This window comes from Podarcis tiliguerta (assembly GCF_965153285.1).
Source record: "Podarcis tiliguerta genome assembly, chromosome: 13".
Classification (NCBI taxonomy): Eukaryota; Metazoa; Chordata; class Lepidosauria; order Squamata; family Lacertidae; genus Podarcis; species Podarcis tiliguerta.
Window position 1 is genome coordinate 38,306,846 of NC_139546.1, and position 27,947 is coordinate 38,334,792.

Here is a 27,947-nt window from a genome sequence, read left to right on the forward strand (position 1 = left end):
AAGTAATCGCTCTTGCACCTGCTGATAAGCACCAAAAACCCAGAATGCCAAAAGTTATTTGCGTGAAAAAGGAAAGCATTTTCCTTATTTTATGCATGAAAAAAATTAGAAAGTCAGCTTGACCTTCAGGTTTCTGTTTAAGCAAAGAGATCGTGGTTAGAGGTTTTGCAATCTTGCTGACAGGTTGGGGGAGCTCCCTCCAGCTATGCGATCTTTTGTGAGATCTGCCCCATTTAAAAACCTCTGAAAGAAGCCCAATAATTATAGCCTCTGACGCCTCATTTCTCCTACACAAGCATTCAAAATGCTTTACTTAATTAAGTTGGAACAGCTTTTAAATGGTTTACCTGCTTGCTAGCCAAGGCAGGCTGCAGGGAGGCACATGAACCCCATAATTCCCGAGCACTTCCGCTCTTGCTGAACCGCAGGATTGCAAAAGGCAGAAGCGAAAGCGCGCGATGAGCAAACGGACGCGGATGCACTGTCTTGCATTTGCTCAGTGCTCGCCTCTTTCTCTGCGCGCAAAGGAAGCGGCGGCAGCTCCTCGTCCGGCTCCTCCCTCTTCCTCGGAGGACGGAAACGGATCCTGGGCGATCCCGGGCCTCCTTCCTTGGGTCTCCCCGGCGCGCGCTCGGGCTGAAGGGGCGCGATGGCCAAGAGCGCCCGGCAGCGCCTGATGGACGCCCTGGAGAACTTGCACGACGGCGAGCTGCGCAAGTTCAAGGCCAAGCTGGCCGAGATCCCGCTCGAGGAAAGCCACGAGCACATCCCCCGAGGGCGGCTGGAGAAGGCGGACGCGGTGGATCTGTCCTGTCTGCTGATCAGCTACTACAAGCAGGATTACGCCCTGCGCCTCACCGCGCAGGTCTTGGAAGAGATCCACTGCAAGGACCAGGCGCAGAAGCTCCGCGGAGGCGGCGAGAAGAGTAAGGGAGGAGGGGGAGGCCTGGCCGGGAGACAAGCGTGGATCCGGATCATCTCATTGGGCGAGGGGAAGGGAGGCGGGGGGGGGGGACTTTCCCAGCTTCTCTTTCAGGTCCGTCCCGATCAACTCATCAGGAGTTGGTCCGAGGAGCTCTTTCTTCAAGGTCTAGTGAGGCGCCTCTGAAATATTAGGTACACTTTTGCAAGGAAAGCCACATAAAGAGGAGGAGGAGTGATTTTGAAATCAGCAGACCCTCACCACGTACCTTCTTCGTCACCACCCTAATAATAATAATAATAATAATAATAATAATAATATTTATACCCCGCCCATCTGGCAGGGTTTCCCCAGCCACTCTGGGTGGCTTCCAGCACATATAAAAATATTGGAAACCGTCAAACATTAAAAACTTCCTGATATAGGGCTGCCTTCACGTGCCTTCTAAAAATTGTGTAGTTCTTTATTTCCTTGACCTCAAATGGTAGGGCGTTCCACAGGGAGGGTTCCACTGCGGAGCAGGCAGTAGCACCCCAATATGGAAATGAAATCCTATTTGGAAATCGTACCTAATATATTTCTCAATCAGTTCTGTCCACAGAGTGTTTTTCTTTTCAGTAATCTTACAAATTAAAACTTAAAACCACAGGACTGTCAAAACACATCCACCCGTGCCACGTGTCTTGACATACTTGTCCTGCAGACTGGAAGCTATGATCTTCTTTCCACTTTTCTCCATTTGGAAGTATTTCAAAATTCACCACAGAATAAATGCATATAGCAGGTATTAAATATCTTACTATTTTCCGTTGCGTCCTCTGTGCATCTTTACATCACCTTCATTTTAGATGGCTGCCTCTCGGCTGTTGTATTTTTCTCCTTTCTACATTTCCAAAAATTAGTTTCCTGATATTTAGTGGGCTTATAATCACGAAAGGGTTGCTCATTTCATGCATCTAAAAAGCACATCCGTTGAAATGCAGAGATGGTGTTATGCTTCTGTTAAATGGGTGGAAATGTTTCCAGTTCCATCCATTCCTGATTATCATTGGAGATGGTTTGGGGGGCCAGAGGTGGAACTGCCCTGCCATCAAGAGTTTGGGGGTAAAAATCTAATGAGGTATCAGAAAGAAAACATTTTTTAATTTTGTCTATAATCATGAATAATGTTTGGGTGGATTGGGAAACTCAAAACATCAACTCTCTTTTCTGTTCCAGCTGCTTGCTGTAATCCTCAGATCCCTGTGCCTTCCACCAGTACCACCTCCGGAAGAAATGGTGAGCTCCAGCCTCTATCTTCTTAAATATTGTCCGTCCCCCATCAACATCCATAAGCTTACCTCCAGGTCTCTCCTAGCTGTTGGCCTTTGCTCCAGCTTGCAGTAATCCTCTCACTTAAGCCAGATCCACACTACTGCAAAGCCTGTCAATCTCATGCTGCTTTAATTGTCCAGGCTTCCCACACACACACAAAATGGGAATAGTAGTTTGCAGTAAGCTATATATGGAAAAAGCAAAGGCAGCTGTGTCTGCATTCTTTACTTAGCCAATGGCAAGAGCTTTCCTTAGGAAAATGAGGAGAGCTCACCAGGATATTGCATAGAGGAGCAAGCACATAAAATATAAAGAGGAATGTACTCTGCTGCTAACTCACTAGCATGAGTGAGGAAGGTAAAAGGTAAAAAGACCCCTGACCATTAGGTCCAGTCGTGACCGACTCTGGGGTTGCAGCGCTCATCTCGCTTTATTGGCCGAGGGAGCCGGCGTACAGCTTCCGGGTCATGTGGCCAGCATGACTAAGCTGCTTCTGGCGAACCAGAGCAGCGCACGGAAATGCTGTTTACCTTCCCGCCGGAGTGGTACCTATTGATCTACTTGCACTTTGACGTGCTTTCGAACTGCTAGGTTGGCGGGAGCAGGGACTGAGCAACGGGAGCTCACCCCGTCGCTGGGATTCGAACCACCGACCTTCTGATCGGCAAGTCCTAGGCTCTGTGCTTTAACCCACAGCGCCACCCGCGTCCCTGTGAGTGGCCTTTGGGTTAACTCTACACGAGGCAGATTCTTGTGTTGTTCCTGTGTATGTGGAATCTGGGGGAATGTTGTTGCTAGTAGAAGAGGATATATGGATTAAATGTGAGTGTGGAAGGATAATATTTAATCCATATATCCTCTTCTACTAGCAACAACATTTCCACAGATTCCACATACACAGGAACCACACAAGAATCTGCCTTGTGTAGAGTCAACCCTTAGGCCCATCTAGCTTAGTACTGTCTACCCTGACTAGCTTTCCCACTGCTACCTGGATATGCTAGAGATTGAATCTGGAACCTTCTGCATCCCCTGCAGATGCTCTACCGCTGAGCTGTGGCCCTTCCCCCACCTGTGCACACCCTTAAGGATCCCATAGTCTTCCCTCACAGAGAGGACAAGTGTAAATGCCTGGTGTGTGGCTGGATCCCTTGATTCTGGTTCTTCCTTTGTCAGAGACACAGCCTCCAGCCCCACCGGAGCAGCATTTCATTGAGCGGCACCGGGAGGCCCTGATCCAGAGGACGGCCACCGTGGAGGCGATCCTGGACGTGCTGCATGGCGATGTCCTGGATGATGAGCAGTACCAAAAGATCTCCGCCAAAAGCACCAGCCAGGAAAAAATGCGGGAGCTCTACAGGTTGCTGCCCAGCTGGAACGAAGATTGCAAGGATAAGCTGTACAAAGCCCTGAAGATGAAAAACAGGTTCCTCATTGCCGACCTGGAAGGATAAAGAGGCAGCCAAGGCACAGCCCCATTCTGGGGCACAGGAATTCCGCCTCGGCATGTCAGGGGACTACCTTGAAGCCATGTAATATCTTGTATGAGCAAGAAAAACAAGGCAATATCCTTCCTTGGGGAAGGAAATGCAGGTAGCTACAGTGGGAAGAACCTGGAGGAGGCCATCACATTTGACTCGGGGACACTGGAGTGAGAAGGAACATGAATCTATCCTCTTTGATAAAGGCCAATTCTATTTTCTCTCTGTGTTTAGCCCCCTCGGTGCTTGTAGGAACCATGATGTGTGGGAATGTTCTTGGATGCAAGAGAGGATGCATTGTTTGATTATAGCCTTTCCAACTTGGGTGAACAAGTTCACAATTTAGCAGAGTAACATTCCCCTTTTTAAACTTACAGCGGATGCGTTTGCTCAGGCTCGCTAAAGCCTCTATAATAACTGTTCTGGTATTTCCCCCTTATTCCCTCATAAAAGATAAGACACGACACAGTCTTCTATAAAAGTATAAAAAGAGTTTACTCATATTTTGTTCACAATCGGATCCCAGAAGGCAGACTTAGCTTAGAAAAGTAACATAAACCTTGAAACTATCTCATAAGGAGACAGTCCCTCTGTCCTCTCTTGGCTGGAAGCATCTTTGCATCTTTGGCTAAGCAGATGTTGCTTCTTTGATGCATGTAGTCAAAGAGAGAGAGATGGCTGTCCTACTCTGTGCTTTTGTCGTTACCTGCACAGGTGAGGCCACATTGATACTATATTTATCATTTTTCAAATACTTAAAATTGACTAAGGATTTGTATGCAGATTAAAAGTCCTACCTCGCCGGCTTGCAATCTAAAATTCAGAATCCAAAAGGAAAAAGAGAAGAGGAGGGAAGAGGAAAACAAGCAGCCTCTAGCACTAGCTCTTAGTTACATGGTTCTGAGTACGTTGAGCTTGAATGAAACATTTCAGGGAGGAGAGGAACCGAATGGCAGCTGTTTGCTCAGCTGAACCAAGGTAGAAGGCTTTCTGCTCCACCTCTTCCTCCACTGCAGCCACGTGGCCACTGGCTGGTGATAGTTTAGAGGGAGGAGGAGGAGGCTAATGGACGCAGATCTCTCAAGCTCTTTCTCTGCAGCAGCCGTACAATTTAAGGGATAAATTTCTTTGCATGTAGATGGTCCTGGATTCAATCTCCTCTTTGAAACTCTGGAAAACTCTGTCAGTGTAGACAGTACTGAACTACATCAGGCAAATAATCTGACTCAGTACAGTGGTACCTTGGTTCTCAAACTTAATCTGTTCCGGAAGTCTGTTCCAAAACCAAAGCCTTCCAAAACCAAGGCACGCTTTCCCATAGAAAGTAATGCAAAATGGATTAATTTGTTCTAGACTTTTAAAAACAACCCCTAAAACAGCATTTAACATGAATTTTACTATCTAACAAGACCATTGATTTATAAAATGAAAGCAATAATCAATGTACTGTACTATGTATTGTAGATGCGAAAAAGTAAAATTACATTTTTTTCTTACCTGCACCGATGATAGTCATTGTTTGGATGGGGGCGGGGGCTTTTATCCATTTCCGCAGTCACACAATCAGTCAGTAGCTGAACTGGCTTCCACCCAGTCACAAAAACAAATTAACCGAAAAAGCCTCAAAAACAAAAACGCAAACTGGAAGTCCGTTTGACTTCTGAAATGTTCGAAAACTCAGCCACAGCTTCTGATTGTGCGGGCACCCCTGAAACAATAGCCAACAGTTGCATTGGACATTTGGTTTCCAAAAAACATTCGAAAACCAGAACACTTCTGGGTTTTCAGTGTTTGGGAAACAAGGCATTTGAGAAGGTACCACTGTATAAGACAACTTCCTATGTATAAGACAACTTCCTATGTTGCAGGACAATCCAGCAATGGTGGACCTCCTTTGTCCCTAGTCCAATATCACAAAATTCCCATACTTGGTTTCCCATTTTATAATCAGACTGCCTTGTCCAAATTCCCCCAAACTGGCAGGCAAAATGTGTATATGTTTGTGTATTTGTGGATGGGTTGGGAAAACAGTTTAGCAACTCCGTACATTGTTTTGTAAATGAGATAAGAGTGTCTGTTGAATAAGTATATTTGTGCCTTCTGGGTGTTTTTTTTTTTAAATAAACCCAGATTATGTTTTCAGTTCCAGGTGAAACAAAAAATGTAAGGTCTTTTATATATATATATATATCTCACTGGAAGGACAGATCGTGAAGCTGAGGCTCCAATACTTTGGCCACCTCATGATAAGAGAAGACTCCCTGTAAAAGACCCTGATGCTGGGAAAAATTGAGGGCACAAGGAGAAGGGGACGACAGAGGACGAGATGGTTGGACAGTGTTCTCGAAGCTACAACCATGAGTTTGACCAAACTGCAGGAGGCAGTGGAAGACAGGAGTGCCTGGAGTGCTCTGGTCCATGGGGTCACGAAGAGTCGGACAGGACTAAAGAAATATATAATAAATGTTCATAAATGTACCAAGCAAACACGTACATAAATATATAAACCACATTGCTGAAGCAGCACAGGAAAACAGCCTTGAAACCATTTTCGGCTCCCAAACTGACCAAATGATTTCTCTGCAAGGTCAAGGAAATGGAAAAGCCTGCCCATTCTTTTCATTCACAAATCCTCTCTTAAGGGTATGTCTGTGTATGAATAGGCTGAGCCTGTGACCTGGCTCAGGAACTAAGTATTTATCATTTAAAAGACTGGCCAGGCTCCCCAGGGTATCCAATCAAGTAAGCATTAACAGATAACCTGCCAGACAGGAAGTAAACAACACACTCAGATTTCTGTTGTAGACCGCCTCTTCTGTGATGTAGGTATGATGTTTCTGGGGGTGGTCTTGGACTCCAAGGTGGGCAATTTAAAATGTCTATATAAGGGCAGACACACCTTGGTTCTGGGTTCTCCTCCTCCTGCTGCATGTGAAGAGGGGCATCCTGTTGCAACAGATCAATAAAGATCAGGCTTACTAGCTGCTTTGCTGCTCAATATTCTCTGGTTGGCCTCTTATTTTCTCCGACCGATGGAGAACCTGCAAAGGACTCTATAAGGGCTCTTGTGTCCCCCATAAGGGAATAAGGGCAGATTTATGTTTATTATACAGGCTTGAGGTGTCTTCATTTGGTGAAAGGTGGGCTGGAGTGAACTATCAGGGGGGATTTGTTTGGAATTATCTCAGTCATTTATTTCCAATTCAGCCATTGTTCCACTTTATTAGCTGTTCTGCAATGCTTCCCGGGGGGGGGGGGGGGGGAGAGAGCAAACAACACATTTCCATCAGCAGGCAAACAAAAAAGAGTATGATCTGAGGCAAGGAGGAAATGCGAAACCCTTTGTCTAAATTTCCTTCCATAGAAGTTCAGTGAAAAACAATTCATAGAGGTGTTCACAGAGGAATTTATGAAGTCTATTAATCCCTTTATACACATGTACAGTAAACAGAAATGGTCATTTTGGCTGCAGATTTCCCCCACACTTCAAATGACCCTTCCCACTGCATCCGTTTCTTGCTCACTGTGGTGTGAATGGAAGAAACTACACACAAAAAAGAAAACACACGTGTGGAAAGTCAATTTCAAATTTTACTCATAGTTTACAGCAGAAGAGCAATGCTTGGGCAGCAGTAGAAAGCAGCCGCCGACATATGGGAAAACCCTTGAGATGCATCATGTTTCCTTAACGCTTGTTAGAGAACTAAGGTACTGATGGAACCCAGAGCGTGCCTCGGGCCTTATCCGGCCTGCGGACCTTAGTTTGGGGACCCCTGATCTGGGCGGTCAGCTGTGGGGCGTCCCCCTCCGTGTAGTAATGAAGCTGGAGCAGACTCACGTGCATGGCATCCTCTCTTTCAGTGCCCTCTGGGGATGGCACGCATCCATCAACCGGAATTGCCTTCAGTTTCACCCTGAACTTCCGCAGCTGGTCTTTCTCTAGGTTCCCGAGGGTGTCCACCAGGCACCGGCACGTGGCCGTTCGCAGGGGAAAAAATTTTTTTTTGGGGGGGTAGGAATTTTGTTGGGGAGGCAAAGCCGACGTGATTGTTCAGTTAAGTATTTCTCTTGTTTTACTTCATCTAGCCCCCCCCCCGGTTGCGCCCCCCTACAGCGGCAGACGGTCTTCGGGATCCGCGCAGCCAGGACGTGGGCAGGCACTTTGGGTTCTCCGAGGAAGAGGCGGCGGCCACTGGTTTCCCTTCCGCGCCGAGAAAGAGGCGCGCTCCACCCTCTTTCTTTGCTCACCAGGCGGTTTCGTTTCTGCCTTTCTGAGTCCTGCGGTTAAGCAAGGGCGGGTGTGCTCCTTTTGGCAGCGGGGGGAGGGATACACGATTGGAAGTTGTGCTAAACTTGGAAGGAAGCGAGGTGTTTTCATTTTGCCGTCCCGTCCCCCCCCCCCCCCGCCAGCCAGCCAGTCTTCTGGGAGCGCCGGAAAGACCCTTCCCACGTTCTCGCCTTCCCAGGTCCGGCGCTGATTCTCTTTTCGTGGGGGAGGAAACCTCGGGAGTGTTGGCCACCAACTCCGCCCCCGCTAAGCGGCCGCCGAGGAGCCGCTTCCTCGAGGGCGTCGCCCGGTTCCTTCTTCCTCCTTCGGACGCTGCCGCCTCTCCGGCTCTGCCGCCGGGCGAGACTTTCCTCTGGGCAGGGGCGCCATGACGACCCCCGAAGACCCCTGGGCGAAGGAGCCCCTGGAGGAAGGAGGCGAGAAGCTGAAGGCGAAAGAGGCCGGCAGGTCCACCGAGAAGAAGGGGGGGAGGGAGGTGGATCCCCTCCTCAAGTTGCAGAGACTGCAGAGGTCCCGAAGCCTTTACGGTGCTGGGCACCCGAGCAGCAGCGGCGGCGACTTTTCCCTCTGGCGCCTCGCCAGGAGCAGTCTTCATATCTCTTGCGCCTTGCGATGGGCCCTGCAGGATTTGAATGAGGACGAGCGGCGGAGTTTCCTGGGCAAACTGCGCGAGATCCCGCTCGAGGAGGGCTTCGTCCGCATCCCCGAGGAGGTTCTGTACAAGGCAGGCGCCTCTCGCCTCGGAGACCTGCTGCTCAGCTACTACGGCGAAATTTACGCAGTCGAGGTGGCGGCCAAAGCACTGAGGGCCGTTGGTCGCAAAGACAAGGCAGACAGGCTCCTCTCCGTCAGGGATGGTAAGGCTTTGGTGGATCGTGACCTTCGCAGCCGATCAGTCTGACAGCAGCGCTGAGCTGCAGCCGTGAAGGAGGGAAGGAAAAACAACCATCTGCTTGGAATTTTTGGAAGTATCTTTACTTTAGCGCCAGGCATTTAGCGCATATAGAATAATTTGGTATGTTTCAGCAGTCTGGTGGCTTTAAAAATTACAAATACCTTCAGCGCCCTTAGGACACACAGAACAATACCCATTACAATTAATAGCCAAAATATATAGAAAAAGAACAAGGAAGTAAAAATGTGACCACAATAAGCTTTGGACCATTTCAAACAGTTCTCACAGCAGCAGCCATACTTAGAGAGAAGTGTGTCAAATAATATAGCACTCACAGCACTTTATTCTAGTCTAAATATTTTGGCATTTTTTCTTGCTGTTGGGTCCACATACATTAGACATTGGGATGGATATGATCCACCGACAGTCTCCTGGGGATGTGGCTGTATCATTGTGGGTGGAGAGAAGCTTACTATGGGGTGCACACTCTCCGTTCCTCATTTTTAATATATAGGCTATTCTTGGCAATGGCTGACACCCTTGACAGTTTTTTGGACCCCAAAAATCACTGGGTTGGACACAATGCCATCAGGAGCGGCCTTCCAGGAGCAGCTTCTGCCAGAGGGGCTTTTCATAGCCATCCTTTTCCTTGTAAGAATTCTCAGGTCATTGTCAATCTTGCTTCAGATTGAGAGGCAACTGGTGAAATTCAGAAGGAAAAGGTCACTTTCACCTTTCTTTTCTATTGATTTTTCCATGTATACTTCTTCTAACAATATATCTTTAACAATTTTTCACATTTCGACCCTCCTCCCCTGGACTTCCCTCATACTCCCGTTTTGTTTTATTTCGATATCGTTCACCCTGCATATTGTTTCCCTAAAATTTGCTCAATACATATACAGTGGTACCTCGGGTTAAGAACTTAATTCGTTCTGGAGGTCCGTTCTTAACCTGAAACTGTTCTTAACCTGAGGGACCACTTTAGCTAATGGGGCCCCCCGCTGCTGCTGTGCCGCCGCCACCCGATTTCTGTTCTCATCCTGAAGCAAAGTTCTTAACCTGAGGTACTATTTCTGGATTAGCACAGTCTGTAACCTGAAGCATCTGTAACCTGAGGTGCCACTGTAGTCTTATTTTTTGTTGTAAACAGTTGTGATTGTTTACTCAAACCCTGCCAATGAGTCCATTTCTTTATGTTGCCTCTTCATATTTGTTGTAAATGGTTCCCATTCTCCTTTAAAGTCTTTGTTGTCCTTTTCATGTAGTTTTTCTGTTAGTTTTGCCAGTTCTGCATATTCCATAAGTTTCCCTTGCCATTGTACTTTTGTTGGTATTTCTTCTGTCTTCTAAGTTTGTGCTAATATAATTCTTGCTGCTGTTGTTGCATACATAAATAATTTCCAATTTTCTTTTTTTACATCTTGGTCTAAAATTCCTAGAAGGAATGCTTCTGGTTTCTTAACAAAAGTCTTTTTAAACATTTTTATCAATTCATTAGGTATCATTTCCCAATAATTTCTAATCTTTTTGCATTCCCACCACATATGATAGAATGTCCCATCTTTTTCTTTACATTTCCAACAAGTTTTTGATCCCTTTTTATACATTTTGACCTCTTTCTCTGGTGTTATATACCATCTATATATCATTTTCATATAATTCTCTTTCAGTAAGATACAATCTGTAAATTTTAGGTTCACCTTCCACATCTTTTCCCAATCTTCAAGTTGTATATTATGACCTAAACCCTGAGCCCACTTTATTTGTGCTGACTTTACCATTTCATCTAACGTTTCCCCATAAAGTAGGAGATAATACGTTTTTTAAAGTAATTTTGTGTCACTCTCGACTATCTCTTTTTGAAAGTTTGAAACTGTATAACTAAAACCTTTCTTATTGTCTTAATTAAACTGTTCATTTAATTGTCTATGTTGTAGCCAGCTTTGTAAAAAGGTCTTCAGTTCCTCATATCCTTTCAGCCTTAACCCTTTTCCCGCCTCTATTAATAATTCTCTATATGTCGGCCAATTCCTCCCTTACTGTGTGGTTTTAATGCTAATGCTTCCACCGGTGAGAGCCACCATGGGTTTTTTGGTTCTAGAAAGTTTTTATATTTATTCCAAACTTTTATAAGTGTTTTTCTTATTATATGATTATGAAAACATTTTTTTAATCTTTCCTGTACCATAATTATGAATGCCAACCAAATCTATTATCATGTCCTTCCAAGTCCAGTATTTCATCTCTTTCTAATTTTATCCAATCCTGAATCCACGTGATGCAAGCTGCTTCATAGTATAATTTCAAGTCTGGAAGGGAGAAGCCAGAGGAGGCTGACATCCACCCCCCCAACCCGCCCATCGGTGGGGTTCTGAACTACCTCACCCTCACTGGCAATGGGAGGAGGGGGTGGGAAGCTAAGGAAAGAATCGTCATCCTCCTCTGTGTCCTCAAAAACTGCTTCCCAACCCCCCCCAACCCCATCCCCATTGGAGAGTCCTCGGGGTGTTCCTCCTCATCAGAGCTCTCAGCGACTTCATCAACTATTCCCCCCCCCCCCAGGGTGGGAATCGCTCAAAGTCCCCCTGGTCCTCTGTGGGTCCAAACACTTCTCCAAAAAACCTCCCCAGGGATTTGGGCTTGTCTGGGAAGAGAGCGTGGAATTCCTATATGAGAAACTCCTCTGTCACGCACCCCTCGGGAATCCACACATTTTCAGAACTGGGCACCCCCTCCCAGGCAACTAGATATTCTAGTTGATGTCCGTTCCACCTGGAGTCAAGTCTCTCTGTCACTTCGTTGCATTGTTCCCTCTCTTCTGTGTTTAGTGAGGTGGGCACCTCCTGCCCCCTCCCTGGGCAGCCGTGCTCCTCCCTGTAAGGTAACAGCAGGGACCTGTGTAAAACCAGGTGTATTCTCATGTTGTCTGGCAGCTTCAACCTAAATGCTACTGGATTGACCTGCTGGATGACCTCAAAGGGGCCCACTCTCCTAGGCTGCAGTTTCTTGCACCTCCCCCTCAAGGGCAGCCCCTGAGATGACAACCAAACCTTGTCTCCCACCTGTATGACCTCCCCTGGTCTTCTATGCTTGTTGGCCTCCTTCTTATATGCCTCCTTTGCCCTCTCCAAGTTCATCTTGAGCTGTTGCTGTATGGCCTCCATCTCTTCCGTAAATTGCTCTGTGGCCGGCACACTCCAAGCCTCCTCCCCCCCATCCTGGGAAGGCCCTGGGGTGGCACCCCCAATTGACAAGAAAGGGACTCATCCCTGTGGATACGTGTTCAGCATTATTGTACGCAAACTCTTCCAGTGCTAGCTTCTCCACCCAATCATTCTGCCTCTGATTGATATAACAGCACAAGTACTGCTGCAAAATGGTATTCACTCTCTCAGCTTGTCCGTTAGTTTCTGGGTGCCTTGCTGTCGAGAAGCTCACCTCTACCTGCAACAAACTCATGAGCTTGTGCCAGAAACGTGAGGTGAACTGCCTTCTATGGTCTGAAATTACCCTCGAAGGGACCCCATGCAGTTGGAATACGTGATCCACGAACAACTTGGCGGTCTCCTCCGCTGTCATGGATGGGAACATGCCACAAAGTGGCACATCTTAGTTAGTAGATCCATCACCACCATCTTACCTCTGGATATGGGCAGGTTCGTCATGAAGTCTATGGACACCACCTCCCATGGCCTCCCGGGTGTGGGCAAGGGTTCTAGCAACCCCGCCGGTGCCACCCTCTCACCCTTTGCCCTTTGACACATGTCGCATCCTCGCACATAATCTCGCACATCCTCCCTTACTTTGGGTCACCAAAAATCCCGCGTAACTAACAACATGGTCTTGTATTGCCCAAAATGCCCAGCAGTGGGGTTGTCATGGAGCTGTTTGAGAACTCTGACCCTTAGGGACTTTCCTGGTACATACAATGCTCTTCTGTAGAACAACAGCCCCCCTTTCTCCTCACCCCCCCTGCTCCCAACCCCCGCTTGAGCTCACTGAATTTCCTTTGAGCAAAGTCATGTTCTCTGGTGAGTCGCACCAGTTCTACTTCCACTAGTGCTCCTCCACAGATCCATTTGTCCTTCTATAACATCTGTCTGGCCACGGGGGTCCTTCTTCCTCCAAATACTCTGGTTTCCAAGATAACACATCTGCCCTCACGTTCCGCTCTCCCGGGACGTACTGGATCCTAAAGTTAAAGTTGGCAAAAAACTCCGCCCAACGGATCTGCCTCTGGCAAAGCACACATGCGGTTCGCCAATATTCCAAGTTCTTGTGATCTGTATGCACCTGTATCTGCTGCTGAGCCCCAATCAGGAAGTGTCTCCACTGCTTAAAAGCCACAAAAATTGCCAACAATTCTTTGTCATAGATACTGTAGTTTTGTTCCAATTTGTTCAGTTTCCGGGAGAAAAAGGTGCAAGGCCGCCAATTCCCCCCTGCATCTTGCTGCAACAGGACTGCTCCGATGGCCCGATCGGAGGTGTCAGTTTCCACCTGTAATGGCTTGTCAGGATTCACGTGCAGTAGCTGCTCCTCTGATGCAAAAACATTCTTCAGTTTCTCAAATCCCCTCAGTACACAGAAACTTTTTCTTCCCACTGAGACAATCAGTTATGGGCACTGACAAATGGGCAAAGTTCTTGATAAACTTTCTGTACAAGTTGCTGAAGCCAAGGAATCTCTGTACATCCTTCTTTGTTTTTGGGTTTTTCCCATTCCAAAACCGCTCTCTCCTTCTCCCGGTCCATTGCCAGTCCCCTGTCTGACAGGCAGTACCCTAGGAACTCCACTTCCCAAACATGGAACTGGCATTTCTCCAGATTGACCCATAACTGATGCTCCTTTAGCTTCTCCAACACTTGCCGGACATCTCTTATGTGCTGTTCCTCGTTCTCCAAGAAGACTAGTATGTTGTCCAAAAAGCAGATGCAGTTCCAGTACAGTAGGGACCCCAGTACGTGGTACATGAACGCCTGGAAACAGGGGCTTTCTCTTTGTAATCCACACGGCATAATGAGATATTCAAATGCCCCTGGGGGGTAAACATGGTCATCTTCCATTCGTCCCCCTCCCGCACCCTGATCAGATTGTACACTCCCCTGAGGTCAAGTTTGGTAAAAACCCTGCCCCACCTGACTCACCAAAATGCCGTTGATTCTCGGCATGGGGAAGGCCAGGGGTTCCGTCAAGGAGTTGACAATCCTGAAATCCACCACTAGGAGGCTCTCTTTTGTCCCCTTCTTGTCCACAAAGAACACAGGACTCCCTCGCACCGCCTAGGATTCCCTGATGAAACCCCTCCTCAAGTTCTTATCAATAAACTCCTTCAAATCATGTATTTCTTGGTCGGACATCGAGTTCAGCTTACCTGCCGGCAGCTTGGCCCCTGGGACTAAATTGATCTGACAATCGTACGGCCGATGTGGGGGTAACGTATCAGCTTCCCACTCGCTGAACACCTCCTCAAAATCCGCATACTGCGGAGGGATTTTCACCTTCTCCCCCAGACGCATTGTAGCGACCTTGTCTTTCCTCTCCTGTGGCTCCCCCCCCCAACAATGCTCTACACATTGTGCCAACCTGAAAGTAAGGGATCGTGGTGCCACGACTCTACCGGATCGTGGAGAGCCAACCAACTCATTCCCATAATAACGGGTGGTCCTGCCAAGGTGGCCACGTGAAAGGCAATGGTTTTGGAGTGTGTGGAGACCCTCATTTTCATGGGGGGTGTCTGGTGTGTCACTCCCCCCCCCCAGCAACTCCCTCCCATCAATGGTGGTTACTTGCAATGGAAAGTCAGGAGGCAGCTGGTGCAGCTGATGCTGCAAAGCAAAGTCCCTGCTGAAAAAGTTTGCACTGGCACCAGAATAAATAAACACTTGTACTTCCATTGGGTGGCCATTAGGGAGCTCCAGCAACACCCTGACCACTATGCCTGCTTTGGGAGGGCATGGTCAGGGCTCTTCTACTGCGCTCCTGCCTGGCCGCTGCCCCAGTTTCCGTTCCCCCACCATCACTTGTCAGCCTTGATGCTACGGGCAAGCCTTGGCAAAGTGCTCTGGTCGTTGACACTTTTTGGCTGTTTTCCAGTCCCTTCCCTCCTTTTTCCTGCTTGTTCCTCCTATACCACTGCGGACAGTGGTAAAGGCGGAGGAGGAGGAAGGAGCACCTTTCTCCTTTCTCGCTGCTCGTCCCTCTGCCACTCGCAAGAGCAGGCGTAGGAGCCCGGTTGGGAAAGGCACAGTGCAGCGCAGCTGAAAGTATGCTGGAAAAGTTGTCTTATATTCGAGTATATGCGGTACTATTTTTCCTCTGGAAACCCAAACAAACAAAAAATCCACCCCATTTTGCATAAAATGCCCCAGAAATGCATTGAATTTGCCAGATTGGGTTCCATCATTTTTTAAATAGAGAAATTATCAGTGAAAGGTCAAGGATGTGTGAGTAAGTTGGCCCAAACTTTCTCTGAATAAGTGTTTTCTGGTTCTGGGTGTTTTGACCGTTGATAAGTGGTATTTGGAAGGTTATTGGTTAAGGGAATAAGCGCTTAACCATCAAGAACGCACTAGAGCCAATTCAATACAGAAAAAGACTGTGTGTGGGGGGGGAGAGAATAAAACACCCAATTTTGACCTCTCCCTTACCTGCCCACAGGTTACAGTACCAAGTCTCGTGTTATGCAGAGGAATGTAAGAAAGAAAAAAGTGCGGTAAGTCCATCACAATTCTGTTTGCATCTTACAGTGGAAGAGCAATGATTGGATGCTATGAGTTTCAGAAGACAGGATTAGACATTAGTTTGGGAGAGAGCTGCATCTAGGAACCAGGATGGGCAAATGTGTTTCTGGAAAGAACAGTGCTAAGAGATTCGGTGATAAGCAAGGGGGGCAAGGGACTGACAACCCCCAAATTTCAAGGAGGGGTCTGGATCCCCTCAATATTCTGTGGTTGTGACCATGGACGTAGGCAGGGGGCCAGCTGTCCCTCCCCTCCAAATCCTTCTGGGATCTGATTGTGAACAGAATGTGAGTAAACTTTTTAAATACTTTTACAGAAGACTGTTGTGTCTTATCTTTTATGAGGGAATAAGGGGAAAATACCAGAACAGTTATTATAGAGGTGAGCCTGAGCAAACGCATCCGCTGTGAGTTTAAAAAGGGGAATGTTACTCTGCTATACTGTGAACTTGTTTTCGCAAGTTGGAAAGGCTATAATCAAACAATATATCCTCTCCTGCATCCCTGAACATTCCCACATGGTTTGCATGCAGGGCTGGCCCCAGACATTTTGGAGCCTGAGGCAAATCAAATTGGTGTTCCCCCAGGAATCGTATTTGCTAAGGGTGTGTGTTGGAAAACACAGGGGAAAGTCATTTGTCTTCTTTCTTTTCCTCCTGCCTTCTTTCCTTCTCAGCAGCCCCACCAGCAATGAGCAGTGGCAGGAGCAGCATCAGTGGCAGGGAAGACCCTCACCCTGCTGTGGGGGGAGGCAGAGCTGGGGCTTCTGCTCCTTTCAAGGAGGAAAAAAAGAGAGGGGAAGTCGCATGCAATCTAGGGGGGTCCTTAATAAGAGATGGCAATCTTTCCAAAACGCATGTTATGTACACACATGCACACACTTTCCCTTTTTCAAAACCAACACCTAAACGTATACAAAATCCAATCTGTGGGTGGTGGGCTCTGGGAGGAGGACTCTCACGCTAAACCTTGAGTTAACTTGGTTGATTAGCCAGCTCTGCTAGAAAGACTGCCCCATTCTGCTCCCGGTATATTTCTGAGGTCCATTATTTACAGCTGCCCAGGGGCAGAAGGGTTCCCCACTTTGGCCTTTTACAAAACCCTAAAATCAAATCCTGAGTTGCCAGTTTGTCAGCTCCCCACTCCCTGATGGGGTGGCTAGTGGCTATTGCCTTCTGCTGGTGGAAAGGAGGCTGCCTTACCTAAAAGCCAGCTTGATAATAATAATACTACAGCCCAGATGGGAGAGAGGGAGAAGCAACAACAAGAGAGGCAGCTGATGGGATTGAGCTTCCTTTACAGATTTGGGCCACCAGCACAGCTTCAAACCAGCCACACACCTTCCTTTCAGGTCTCTGTTTTGAAAATCACTCCATTACAACATTGCCCTCCTTGTTCCTTGGGGGTAACAAGTGAAGTCGTAACAGTTCCATTTTCAAAACAGGTGTGCAGCTGAGGAGGGGGAGAGTTAGTGGGCTGCGAAGAGGCACCCAAGCAAGGTGAAATAAGCTGCCTCTTCATGGGCAGCCTGGCTCTGTTTGCATGCAGAAAGTATAAAAACTAAGTTAGCAGGGGCAGTAGCCTTGGATGCAACCTAGAGAGCAGTGCAAAATGTATCACTATCACGAAGACTGCGTATATTCTTGGCCGTTAAAAAAGGGATGGCAAATCCATTCCAGTCCGGCTTCTGCGCTGGTCATGGGACCGAGAAGGCTCTGGTCACCCTAACAGATGATCTCCGCAGGCAGCTGGATCGAGGCGGGTTGGGGCTGCTGATTCTTCTAGACCTGTCAGCAGCCTTCGACATGGTCGATCACGAACTCCTGGACCACCGCCTTGCCGACATGGGGATCCAGGGCACAGTCCTTCAGTGACTGCGCTCGTTTCTCTCTGGTCGGGGACAGAGGGTGGCGCTTGGGGGGGAGTTGTCATCGCGCCACTCCCTGGTGTGTGGAGTGCCTCAGGGTGCGATTCTCTCTCCGATGCTTTTTAACATCTTTATGCGCCCCCTCGCCCAGCTTGTCCGGAGTTTTGGGCTGGGTTGCCATCAGTATGCCGATGACACCCAACTCTATCTGTTGATGGATGGCCATCCTGACTCAGCCCCAGACACACTGACCAGATGTCTGGAAGCTGTGGCTGGATGGTTACGTGGGAGCCGGTTGAAGTTAAATCCTTCGAAGACAGAGGTCCTCTGGCTGGGACGGGGCGATATGGGATTGAGGGGGCAACTCCCATCTCTTGCGGGGGTGCAACTAGTGCCAGCATCGTCCGTTAAGAGTTTGGGTGTAATCTTCGATACCTCCCTCTCTATGGAGGCGCAGATTACAGCTATAACAAAGGCGGCATTTCTCCATCTCCGCCAAGCTAAGCAGTTGGCTCCTTACCTCTCTCGCCCTGACCTAGCCACTGTGATCCACGCGACGGTCACCTCCAGACTGGGGAGGGGAGGACCTACAGAAAGGGACAGCAGACCTACTAGAGGAAAGAAGGAAGAAGACAGCAGAGGCAATATTGAATCTAAATCTAAATTTGGATGGAAAGACTCCACCAGGAGCAGAAGAAGACAAGCTATCAGAAGCAACGGGAGGAACAGAATAACAATAATACAACATGTCTCTGCAGCTTTTGAGTTGGAATTGTAATGGTTTGAACATTTCTCGGAGGAGGAAATCCATTTTTCACATATTAAAAAAAGAACATGTGGATTTGATTTGCTTGCAAGAAACACATGTGACCAGGCTTCACAGAAAAATTTTAGTTAACAAAAAGTTGGGACAAGAATTTATCTCATCGGACAAAGTTAAAAAAAGAGGAGTTGTAATTTATGCTAAAGAAGGCCTGGCGCCAAAATTTGTCTTTAAAGATGAGCAAGGAAGATACTTGGCTATTGAAATACAGTATCATGGACAGAAATATTTGATGGTGGGCGTATACGCGCCCAATGAAGGAAAATCAGAATTTTTTAAAAGACTGCATGAGACATTGTTGGATTATATGGAGTACAATGTGATTCTAATGGGAGATATGAACGGAGTAGTCTCAACGAATATGGATAAGGCACAAAGACAGGTAGTTACCAAAGATGGGAGACTACCGAAAACCTTTTTTGAAATGACTGATAACTTGGATTTGATTGACATTTGGAGAACGAAACATCCCCTGGAAAGAGAGGGAACCTTCTTTTCTGAAGCCCAAAAGACTTGGACTAGAATTGACCAAATCTGGACCACTAGAGAACTGGCCCCAAAGATAAATAAGGTGGAAATCTGCCCAAAGACTTGCTCCGACCATAACGCTATTAAGATGGTAATGAACTTACAACCAACTGGATCCTTCAGATGGAGGATGAATGTCTCTCTTTTTAGAGATGCGGAATTTGTGAAGAAAGCCCAGAAAACTCTGAAAGATTATTTTGAAATAAATTTGAACACTACGGTGGAGAAAAGAATTATATGGGACGCAAGTAAGGCTGTTATGAGAGGTTTTTTGATCCAACAAAATGCACTCAAGAGAAGATTACAACAGGAAAAAAGAGAAAAGATTTTGGATAAGATCAAGGAAGGTGAAAAGAGATTGAGAACAAACCCAAAATCACAGGAAATATTAAGAGAGATAAAGTTGTATCAAGCACAATACATGCAACTAATAAACCAAGAGATTGAATGGAAAATTAAACAGATGAGACAAAGAACATTTGATTCGGCAAATAAGTGTGGAAAGTTATTGGCATGGCAAATAAAGAAGAGACAAAAAATGAACACTATTACAAGTGTGGAGGTTGAAGGAAGAATGTTGCAATATCCCAACGAGATCAGGAGTGCTTTTCAAAAATATTTTAAAAAGCTCTACTCTCAACAACCACAGAAAGAAACAGAGATAGAAGAATTTTTGAAAGTGAATGGGCTACCAAAAATATCGCAAGAAAACAAATTTAAACTGAGCAGTAGGATAACAGAACAAGAGATAGAGAGTGCCATCCAAAATATGCAACTAGGCAAAGCTCCGGGACCTGATGGGCTGACTGCAAGATATTATAAATCATTGAAAGACTGGCTAACTCAACCCCTAAAGGAAATATGTAATGAAATACTTCAGGGGAAAAAGGCTCCAGAATCGTGGAAAGAAGCTTTTGTGACTCTTATACCAAAGACAGACGTTGAAAAACATCAACTTAGGAATTACCGGCCTATATCATTGTTAAATGTGGATTACAAAATATTTGCGGATATCTTGGCGAGAAGATTGAAGAAGGTACTAACAGAGGAGATTCATAAAGATCAAGCAGGCTTTCTCCCAGGAAGACATCTATCAGAGAACGTAAGAAATATAATTGATATTTTGGAACTTTTACAGGAAAATATAAATACAAAAGCGGCGCTGATATTTGTGGATGCGGAGAAAGCCTTTGACAATATCTCTTGGAGTTTTATGAAGAAGAATCTCCAAGGCATGGGGGTAGGCCAAGAATTTGAAAATGGTATAGGGGCAATCTATTCTGAACAAAAAGCTAAATTAATAGTAAATAATGTTTTGACAGAAGAGTTCAGAATAGAAAAAGGAACACGACAAGGGTGCCCAATTTCCCCACTACTTTTTATATCGGTCCTGGAGGTGTTGCTGAATACGATCAGAAAGGACCAATTGGTCAAAGGGATACAGGTCGGAGCTAAACAATATAAATTAAGAGCTTTTGCAGATGACCTGGTTTTGACGTTGCAGGAGCCAGAATCTAGTGGAAAAAAAGTTTTAGAACTGATTCAAGAATTTGGCCAATTGGCAGGCTTTAAATTAAACAAAACAAAAACTAAGGTTTTGACAAAAAATCTGACAGAAATTGAAAATGAAAGGTTTCAGAAAGAAACAGGTTTAACAGTAGTGAAGAAAGTTAAATATTTGGGAATAAATATGACAGCAAAAAATGGGAACTTATTTAAAGACAACTATGAGAAGTGCTGGACAGAGATAAAAAAGGATCTAGATACGTGGTCTAGCTTGAAACTCTCACTACTGGGGCGCATTGCTGTAATTAAGATGAATGTATTGCCAAGAATGCTGTTTTTGTTTCAGACACTGCAGATTATTGATAAAACTGACTGTTTCAAGAAGTGGCAAAAAGATCTATCTAAATTTGTCTGGCAGGGCAAAAAGCCAAGGATAAAATTTAAAATATTAACAGACGTTAAAGAAAGAGGGGGCTTTGCCCTGCCAGACCTAAAACTCTATTATGAAGCAGCAGCTTTCTGCTGGTTGAAGGAATGGTTACTTCTTGAAAACACAGATATATTGGATTTAGAAGGGTTCAATAATGCATTTGGCTGGCATGCATATCTATGGTATGACAAAGTTAAAGTGCATAGAATGTTCAAAATTCACATTGTCAGAAAAGCACTGTTCAATGTCTGGATTAGATATAAAGATCTTTTGGAAAACAAAACTCCAAGGTGGTTGTCTTCAATGGAAGCTAAGGCAGTAAAGAGACTCAATATGGAGGCAAATTGGCCGAAGTATTGGGAGATTTTAGAACAGGATGGTGACAAACTGAAACTGCAGAGTTTTGATAAACTAAAAAGTAAAGTCCGAGATTGGCTTCATTATTATCAAATAATGGAGGTATTTAAAATGGACAGAAAAATTGGCTTCCAGGTGGAAAAATCAAAATTGGAAACAGAACTATTAGAACCTAAAACAAAAATATTGTCTAGAATGTATAATTTGCTGCTGAAATGGAACACACAGGATGAGGAAGTGAAATCGGCTATGATTAAATGGGCTCAAGACGTTGGCCATAACATAATGTTTGCTGACTGGGAAAGGTTGTGGACCACTGGAATAAAGTTTACGGCATGTAACGCCTTAAGAGAGAACATAATGAAAATGATATATAGGTGGTACATGACACCAGTCAAGCTTGCAAAAATGTATCATATGCCTGATAACAAATGCTGGAAATGTAAAGAAGCAGAAGGTACCTTTTTTCACCTTTGGTGGACGTGCCCAAGGATTAAGGTTTTCTGGGAAATGATTTATAATGAATTGAAAAAAATATTTAAATACACATTTAGAAAGACCCCAGAAGCCTTTCTCCTGGGTATGGTAAACCAACAGGTTCAAGTGAAGGATAGAACTCTTTTTATGTACGCTACAACAGCAGCAAGAATACTCATCGCGCAATATTGGAAGACGCAAGATCTACCCACGCGGGAAGAATGGCAAATGAAGCTCATCGACTATATGGAACTTGCAGAAATGACCGGCAGAATCAGAGACCAGGGAGAAGAGATGGTGAAGGAAGACTGGAGGAAATTTAAAGACTATTTACAGAAGCATTATAAAATTACGAACGTTTGAGGTTATCAGATTGAATGTAAAAGAATGTTATTATAAAAATGACAATGTTAAAGAAAGTATATTTAATAAGACATAGGGAAATGTAAGGATAAATAAGACAATAATATTAATCTGAACCAAAGATACGCCAGAGGGAAAGAGTTTACTACCAGAATATAAGACCTAGAATACAGAGTGGGAAGGCATGGGGAAGTCGCAGACCTAAGTTAATGCTGAAGAATATAATGATACAATATTTGTTTTTAACTCTTTTATTCTTACCGTTTTTATTTTTCTTTATGTTTTTGTATAATGTATGTATTGTTTTTCTTTTGCTTTTTTCCTTTTGATGTGTTGGTCGATTTGTTCTTTTTTTTGTTTATTGAATGCGGAAAATAAAATATTATATATAAAAAAAAAAAAGGCGGCATTTTTTCATCTCCGCCAAGCTAAGCAGTTGGCTCCTTATCTCTCTCGCCCTGACCTAGCCACTGTGATCAATGCGACGGTCACCTCCAGACTGGATTATTGTAACTCGCTCTACGTGGGGCTGCCCTTGAGACTGACCCAGAAACTCCAGCGGGTGCAGAATGCCGCAGCGAGACTCCTTACGGGGTCTTCGCTGCGAGATCACATTCACCCGGTGCTATACCAGCTGCACTGGCTCTCGGTGGAGTACAGGATCAGGTTTAAGGTGCTGGTTTTAACCTTTAAAGCCCTATACGGCCTAGGACCCTCGTACCTACGGGACCGCCTCTCCTGGTATGCCCCACAGAGAAACCTATGGTCTGCAAATAAAAACATCCTGAAGGTCCCAGGCCTCAGAGAGGTTAGGCTCGCCTCAACTAGAGCCAGAGCTTTCTCGACTGTGGCACCAATCTGGTGGAATGCTCTGTCACAAGAGACTAGGGCCCTGCGGGACTTGACATCTTTCCGCAGGGCCTGTAAGACAGAGCTGTTCCACCAGGCCTTTGGTCAGGGCGCAGCCTGACCCCCCTCCTCTGGCAATCTGCACAGGGTCTTGCTTGCTGGTTGCCATCAATTTGTTTTTGATTGATTTTATGGTGAAAAGTTTTTAGAATGTTGGATTGTTTTGACTGTTGTTAGCCGCCCTGAGCCCAGCTTTGGCTGGGGAGGGCGGGGTATAAATAAAATTTATTATTATTATTATTATTACATCATGCTTTCTTTTCAATGTGGAATAAATCAGCATATTTACCAGGTTGCAATGGAAAAGCAGATCTCAGCATGCTCAGAGGATTAATGAGGGCAGCAGAGAACCCCAGCCCCAGCTTGTATCCCAATCAAGCTCTAATTCTCTCCCCACAACAATGCCTAAAATCAAATAAATGTTTTTGCCACAGGTCACTGGAAGGAGTCGCTATCACTGGTGATGAAATAGTCTGCAAGGGAAGAAAAGAATTACTTGAAATTATTGAAAAGGACCTAGAATTCTTTTTACGTGAATTATGCTATGGCTTTATTATCACACAGAAAGAATACCGAGACTTTCAGAAAGCAGAGGAAGACTCCAAAGAGAAAAGTCAAAAACTGCTGAATATGATCCAGGAAAGGGGGGAGGCAACTTGTTGCTGGTTCCTGGAACAAGTAGAAAGGAAACATCCAGGCTCCTTTCAGATTCTGCTAGTTGCAGTCCATGGTGAGTTTGACTTAGAGTACTTTCTAAGCTCCAAGGACAGTTCAACTACCTTCCTTTTCCTTCCAGCATTCATTCCATCTCCACCAAGCTAAGCAGTTGGCTCCTTACCTCTCTCGCCCTGACCCAGCCACTGTGATCCACGCGACGGTCACCTCCAGACTGGATTATTGTAACTCGCTCTACGTGGGGCTGCCCTTGAGACTGACCCAGAAACTCCAGCGGGTGCAGAATGCTGCAGTGAGACTCCTTACGGGGTCTTCGCTGCGAGATCACATTCACCCGGTGCTATACCAGCTGCACTGGCTCTCGGTGGAGTACAGGATCAGGTTTAAGGTGCTGGTTTTAACCTTTAAAGCCCTATACGGCCTAGGACCCTCGTACCTACGGGACCGCCTCTCCTGGTATGCCCCACAGAGAAACTTACGGTCTTCAAATAAAAACATCTTGAAGGTCCCAGGCCACAGAGAAGTTAGGCTGGCCTCAACTAGAACCAGGGCTTTTTCGGCCGTGGCTCCGATCTGGTGGAACGCTCTGTCACAAGAGTCCAGGGCCCTGCGGGACTTGACATCTTTCCACAGGGCCTGCAAGACAGAACTGTTCCACCAGGCCTTTGGCCAGGGCACAGCCTGACTCCCTCCCTCGGCAATCTTCGCAGAGCTCTGGCCCAATGGTTGCCAGTGGCTTGAATTAATTAATTTTATAACGAATGATTTTAGAGTGTTGTTTGTGCTGTACTTTTGTACTGTTTTATTGTTGTTAGCCGCCCTGAGCCTGGCTTCGGCTGGGGAGGGCGGGATATAAATAAAATTTTATTATTATTATTATTATTATTATTATTATTATTATGTCAGGTAAAGAATTGTCTTTTACAGGCTCAGGTAAAAAATTGGTCCAGGCGACAAGCTCCTCAGTGACGCAGTCAGAATCCCCACTGTTTGCAGAGGAAGGAAGAAGAACCAAGATGGAAAACCCAGCATGTTCTGGGACAAGAGTCGTGTGTAACCTGTGTCCCAGTGAGGTAGGTGACTGGACGTCTTACTTGCATAAACATTGATACTTGGAAGGTGGTTCTGTCAAAGCTCTGGTGGATTTCTGGAATGGAGAAATGACCAGGGCAGCTTCTCTTCTCTGCAACTGGAGCCAAGCCAGTCCCCTGGTTGTTTATAACAATAGTTGAACAGCAACAGGCCCAGGACAGAACCCTTTGGCACCCCACTTTTCATTTTTCCTGAGGATGAAAAGGAAACATTAATGAGCACTCTCTGTGTTCCTTTGGTCAGTACAACCAGCTACAAATTCACCTAACGGTCATCCAGCCTTTATTTTGACAGATTCCCTGCAAGACTATCATGGGGAACATTTTCAAAAGCCTTTTTGAAATCAAGATACACTAAGTCCACATCATTCCCCTAATCCACCTGATTCCATTTCTCACGAAGACTGGAATCACCATTTTCTGCTTGCTCTCCTACATTTCTCGAAGTGTCTGCCATGTTGCTAGTAGTCTGTGTCTGTTTCTGTAGTGGACCTGTACTAGATTGCTTGCAGTTGCACAGCTTGAAGAAAGCAGAAAGGTTGCCTGTTTTTTGTTGATTCGGAATCACTGGCATGCCCAAAGAATGAAGAATAAATTTATGATGAAAAGTAAGTGCAGGGTTGGTTTTCTAAGAGGGTTTGATTCTGGCCTTTGCTGGAGTTAAGGATTTAGGCAGCCATCTTCATCAGTATTGGCCATCATCCCTGATCACTGGTCCTGTTAGCTAGGGATCATGGGAGTTGTAGTCCCAAAACATCTGGAGGGCCGAGTTTGCCTATGCCGGCTCTACAGTCATGGGGGAAAAGAAAGTACACCCTCTTTGAATTCTGTGGTTCTACATAGGAGGACATAATCAACAACCACCTGTTCCTTAGCAGGTCTTCATAATAGGTAGCACATGATGTCTAACACCATGCCATGGTTTATTTAACAGAAATAAAGCCAAAATGGAGAAGACATGTGTGGAAAAACTAAGTACACCTTACGATTCAAAAGTTTACACAACCACCTTTAGCAGCAATAACTTGAAGTAATTGTTTTCTATATTACTTGTTTTCTGTATTACTTTATCAGTCTCTCACATCGTTGTTGAGGAATTTTGGCCCACTCTTCTTCACAACATTCTTCAGTTCATTGAGGTTTGCTGGCATTTGTTTATGTGTAGGTCTCTTCAGGTCCCATCACAGCATTTCAATTGGGTTGAGGTCTGGAGTTTGACTGGGCCATTGCAACACCCCGATTCTGTTCTTTTTCCGCCATTCTGTTGTAGATTTGTAGGCATGCTTCGCATCATTGTCCTGATGCATGACCCAAATCTGGCCAAGCTTTAAGCTATCTTGGATGGCCTCATGTTTGACTCTAGAATACTATGGTATACAGAGGAGTTAACTCTGACTCAATGGCTGCAATGTTCCCAGGTCCTGTGGCTGAAAAACAAGGTTTCTCCTGGCTACCCTTCCAAACAAACCATATTTGTTCAGTCTTTTTCTAATTGTACTGCCATAAACTTTTAACATTCTAACTGAGGCCTGTACAGCCTGAGATGTAACTCTTGGGTCCCCCCCCCCCAATTTCTCTGAGCATTGCACGGTCAGGCTACTACAGCCAAAACGAATGCAGAACAATGCAGATATAGAAAAGCCTTTAGAGGTGTTTTTTGTGTGAGTTTGACCTCAAGCAGTGCTCCTTGGTGTGGTCATAAGGATGTTAGAAACAGACAAGAATGCCCTGTTTTCAGATGCAAAAAGGTGTCTGGCGGCCACATTAATGAATAAGGATTTTGTTACAGGGTCTTCCAGAAACAGTCAGACCAGAGGTGCTTTTGGACTCAGACCGGAGTCATGAAAGATACAGGTGATCTTCCAAAGCTTTCATGAACGCCTCCCTTGTTCTCTTTGAATGGCAGTAGCACCCACCCGAGAGATGCCGGAACTGAGTTCCGGAGAGTTCTGACTCAAAGAAAGGTCTGGTGTGGTGAAAGGTAAAAATAATATGTACTCAGCCTCAGCACCTCTCATAGGCCTTTCTGGCAAAACATGAAGAAAGTGGCTAGCCCAAAACCACCCAAGGAGCTTCATGAAGGAAGATCATTGTCCTGCTTTCTCTTTCTCCACTTCCTGGGCTTTATTGCCCCTTCGTCCAAATAACCGTCTAGTTATTTCCCACCAGATTTGCTATACTGTCCAGACATTTGCTGGGAATCAGAATGATAGAATTGAAGACTTGGAAGGCACCCAGGGGATCATCTAGTCCAACCCCCTGCAATGCAGGAATATGCATCTCTCCCATACAGGGATTGAACTTGCAACCCTGGCACTGATCAGCACCATGCTCTAACCTGTGGTACTGTTTCATTGATCTTTTATAGTCAAATATTATTGAGTCCAAGTAGTTGGGGTGGGGATTTCTTCCCATCAGGAAGATGCAGGTGGTGTTCAATCCACTTCTCTTTCCATTTTCTACTTTGTGGCGTTTAGACTGTGCTTCACTGAGGCTGGATCCTTCCTTTGCTTTTATACGGATGTCATATTTGAGGTGAGAGGAGCTGTCACCATCACCTACCACTTGGATTCATGGTCTAAGCACCTGGCTGAACAGAACACAGAGAATTGGGTTGTCGCTGGGCCTTTGATCAACATTGAAGCAGATGCAGCAGAGGCTGTGGCAGCTGTTCACTTCCCTCACTTCTTGTGTCTTGCAGGTGTGACAGGCGAAAAGTTTGTAACAAAATAAATATTGCATGTAACAGGATGAGTGCAGTGATGAGCTTTGTCATCCAAACTCAGGGGAGGTCATGCACAGGCTGGCTGCAGAGGAGTGGTGGGAGGCACCAGTTGGGGAACCCACAAGGGAACCCCCAGGGGAAGAAGGCTCAGAGCCAGGAGAGTGCTGGTGGGACAATGATGAGGGATCAGAGGGAGCAGCCTGGGAGGAGGTGGTGTTGGAGATTAGCGAGGGAACAGGGTTTAGTGAGCAGGAAGAGACTGTGACTGAGAGGAGTGCAGAATTGGAGGCAGAAGTGGAGAGGAGGGGGGGCCAGGAGACAGATGTGAGGCAGGCCGCTGAGAAGCCAGGGAGTCTCCCCTCCTGCTGTGACCAGCTTTCTTCTCCATTCGTCTCCCAGAATCAGAAGTGGTATGAAGAAGGCAGAGCAAATACAGACATGGTGTTGGAATCTCAGATCGCTTTGGGAAGGACCTGGGGGAGGAAGAGCCTTAGGGAACAGCCTCATAGGGGCTAGATGTACTGGAATGAGTTGCAATGCTGGCTTCCTGG

At 45.9% G+C, this 27,947-nt stretch overlaps 2 protein-coding genes across 3 annotated transcripts; both read left to right on the forward strand.

The window, feature by feature from the left end:
• The first annotated feature begins 446 nt into the window (after positions 1-446).
• LOC310662809 (apoptosis-associated speck-like protein containing a CARD) lies at positions 447-4,207 on the forward strand. The gene is made up of 3 exons (XM_083409959.1): positions 447-926; positions 2,141-2,200; positions 3,413-4,207. The coding sequence occupies exons 1-3, from the start codon at positions 650-652 to the stop codon at positions 3,688-3,690; spliced, it is 615 nt and encodes a 204-aa protein (XP_083266085.1). The 5' UTR covers positions 447-649; the 3' UTR covers positions 3,691-4,207.
• A 3,976-nt stretch (positions 4,208-8,183) lies between these two features.
• Positions 8,184-27,931, forward strand: LOC310662788 (uncharacterized protein). 2 transcript variants are annotated; one of them, XM_083409902.1, is made up of 7 exons: positions 8,184-8,862; positions 15,564-15,618; positions 23,340-23,635; positions 24,493-24,653; positions 26,461-26,525; positions 27,149-27,372; positions 27,796-27,931. In XM_083409902.1, the coding sequence occupies exons 1-7, from the start codon at positions 8,373-8,375 to the stop codon at positions 27,810-27,812; spliced, it is 1,308 nt and encodes a 435-aa protein (XP_083266028.1). In that variant the 5' UTR covers positions 8,184-8,372; the 3' UTR covers positions 27,813-27,931. The 2 variants fall into 2 exon arrangements, with proteins under 2 accessions (XP_083266028.1, XP_083266029.1); XM_083409903.1 differs by having other exon boundaries at positions 8,187-8,862; positions 24,508-24,653.
• Positions 27,932-27,947: the final 16 nt, after the last annotated feature.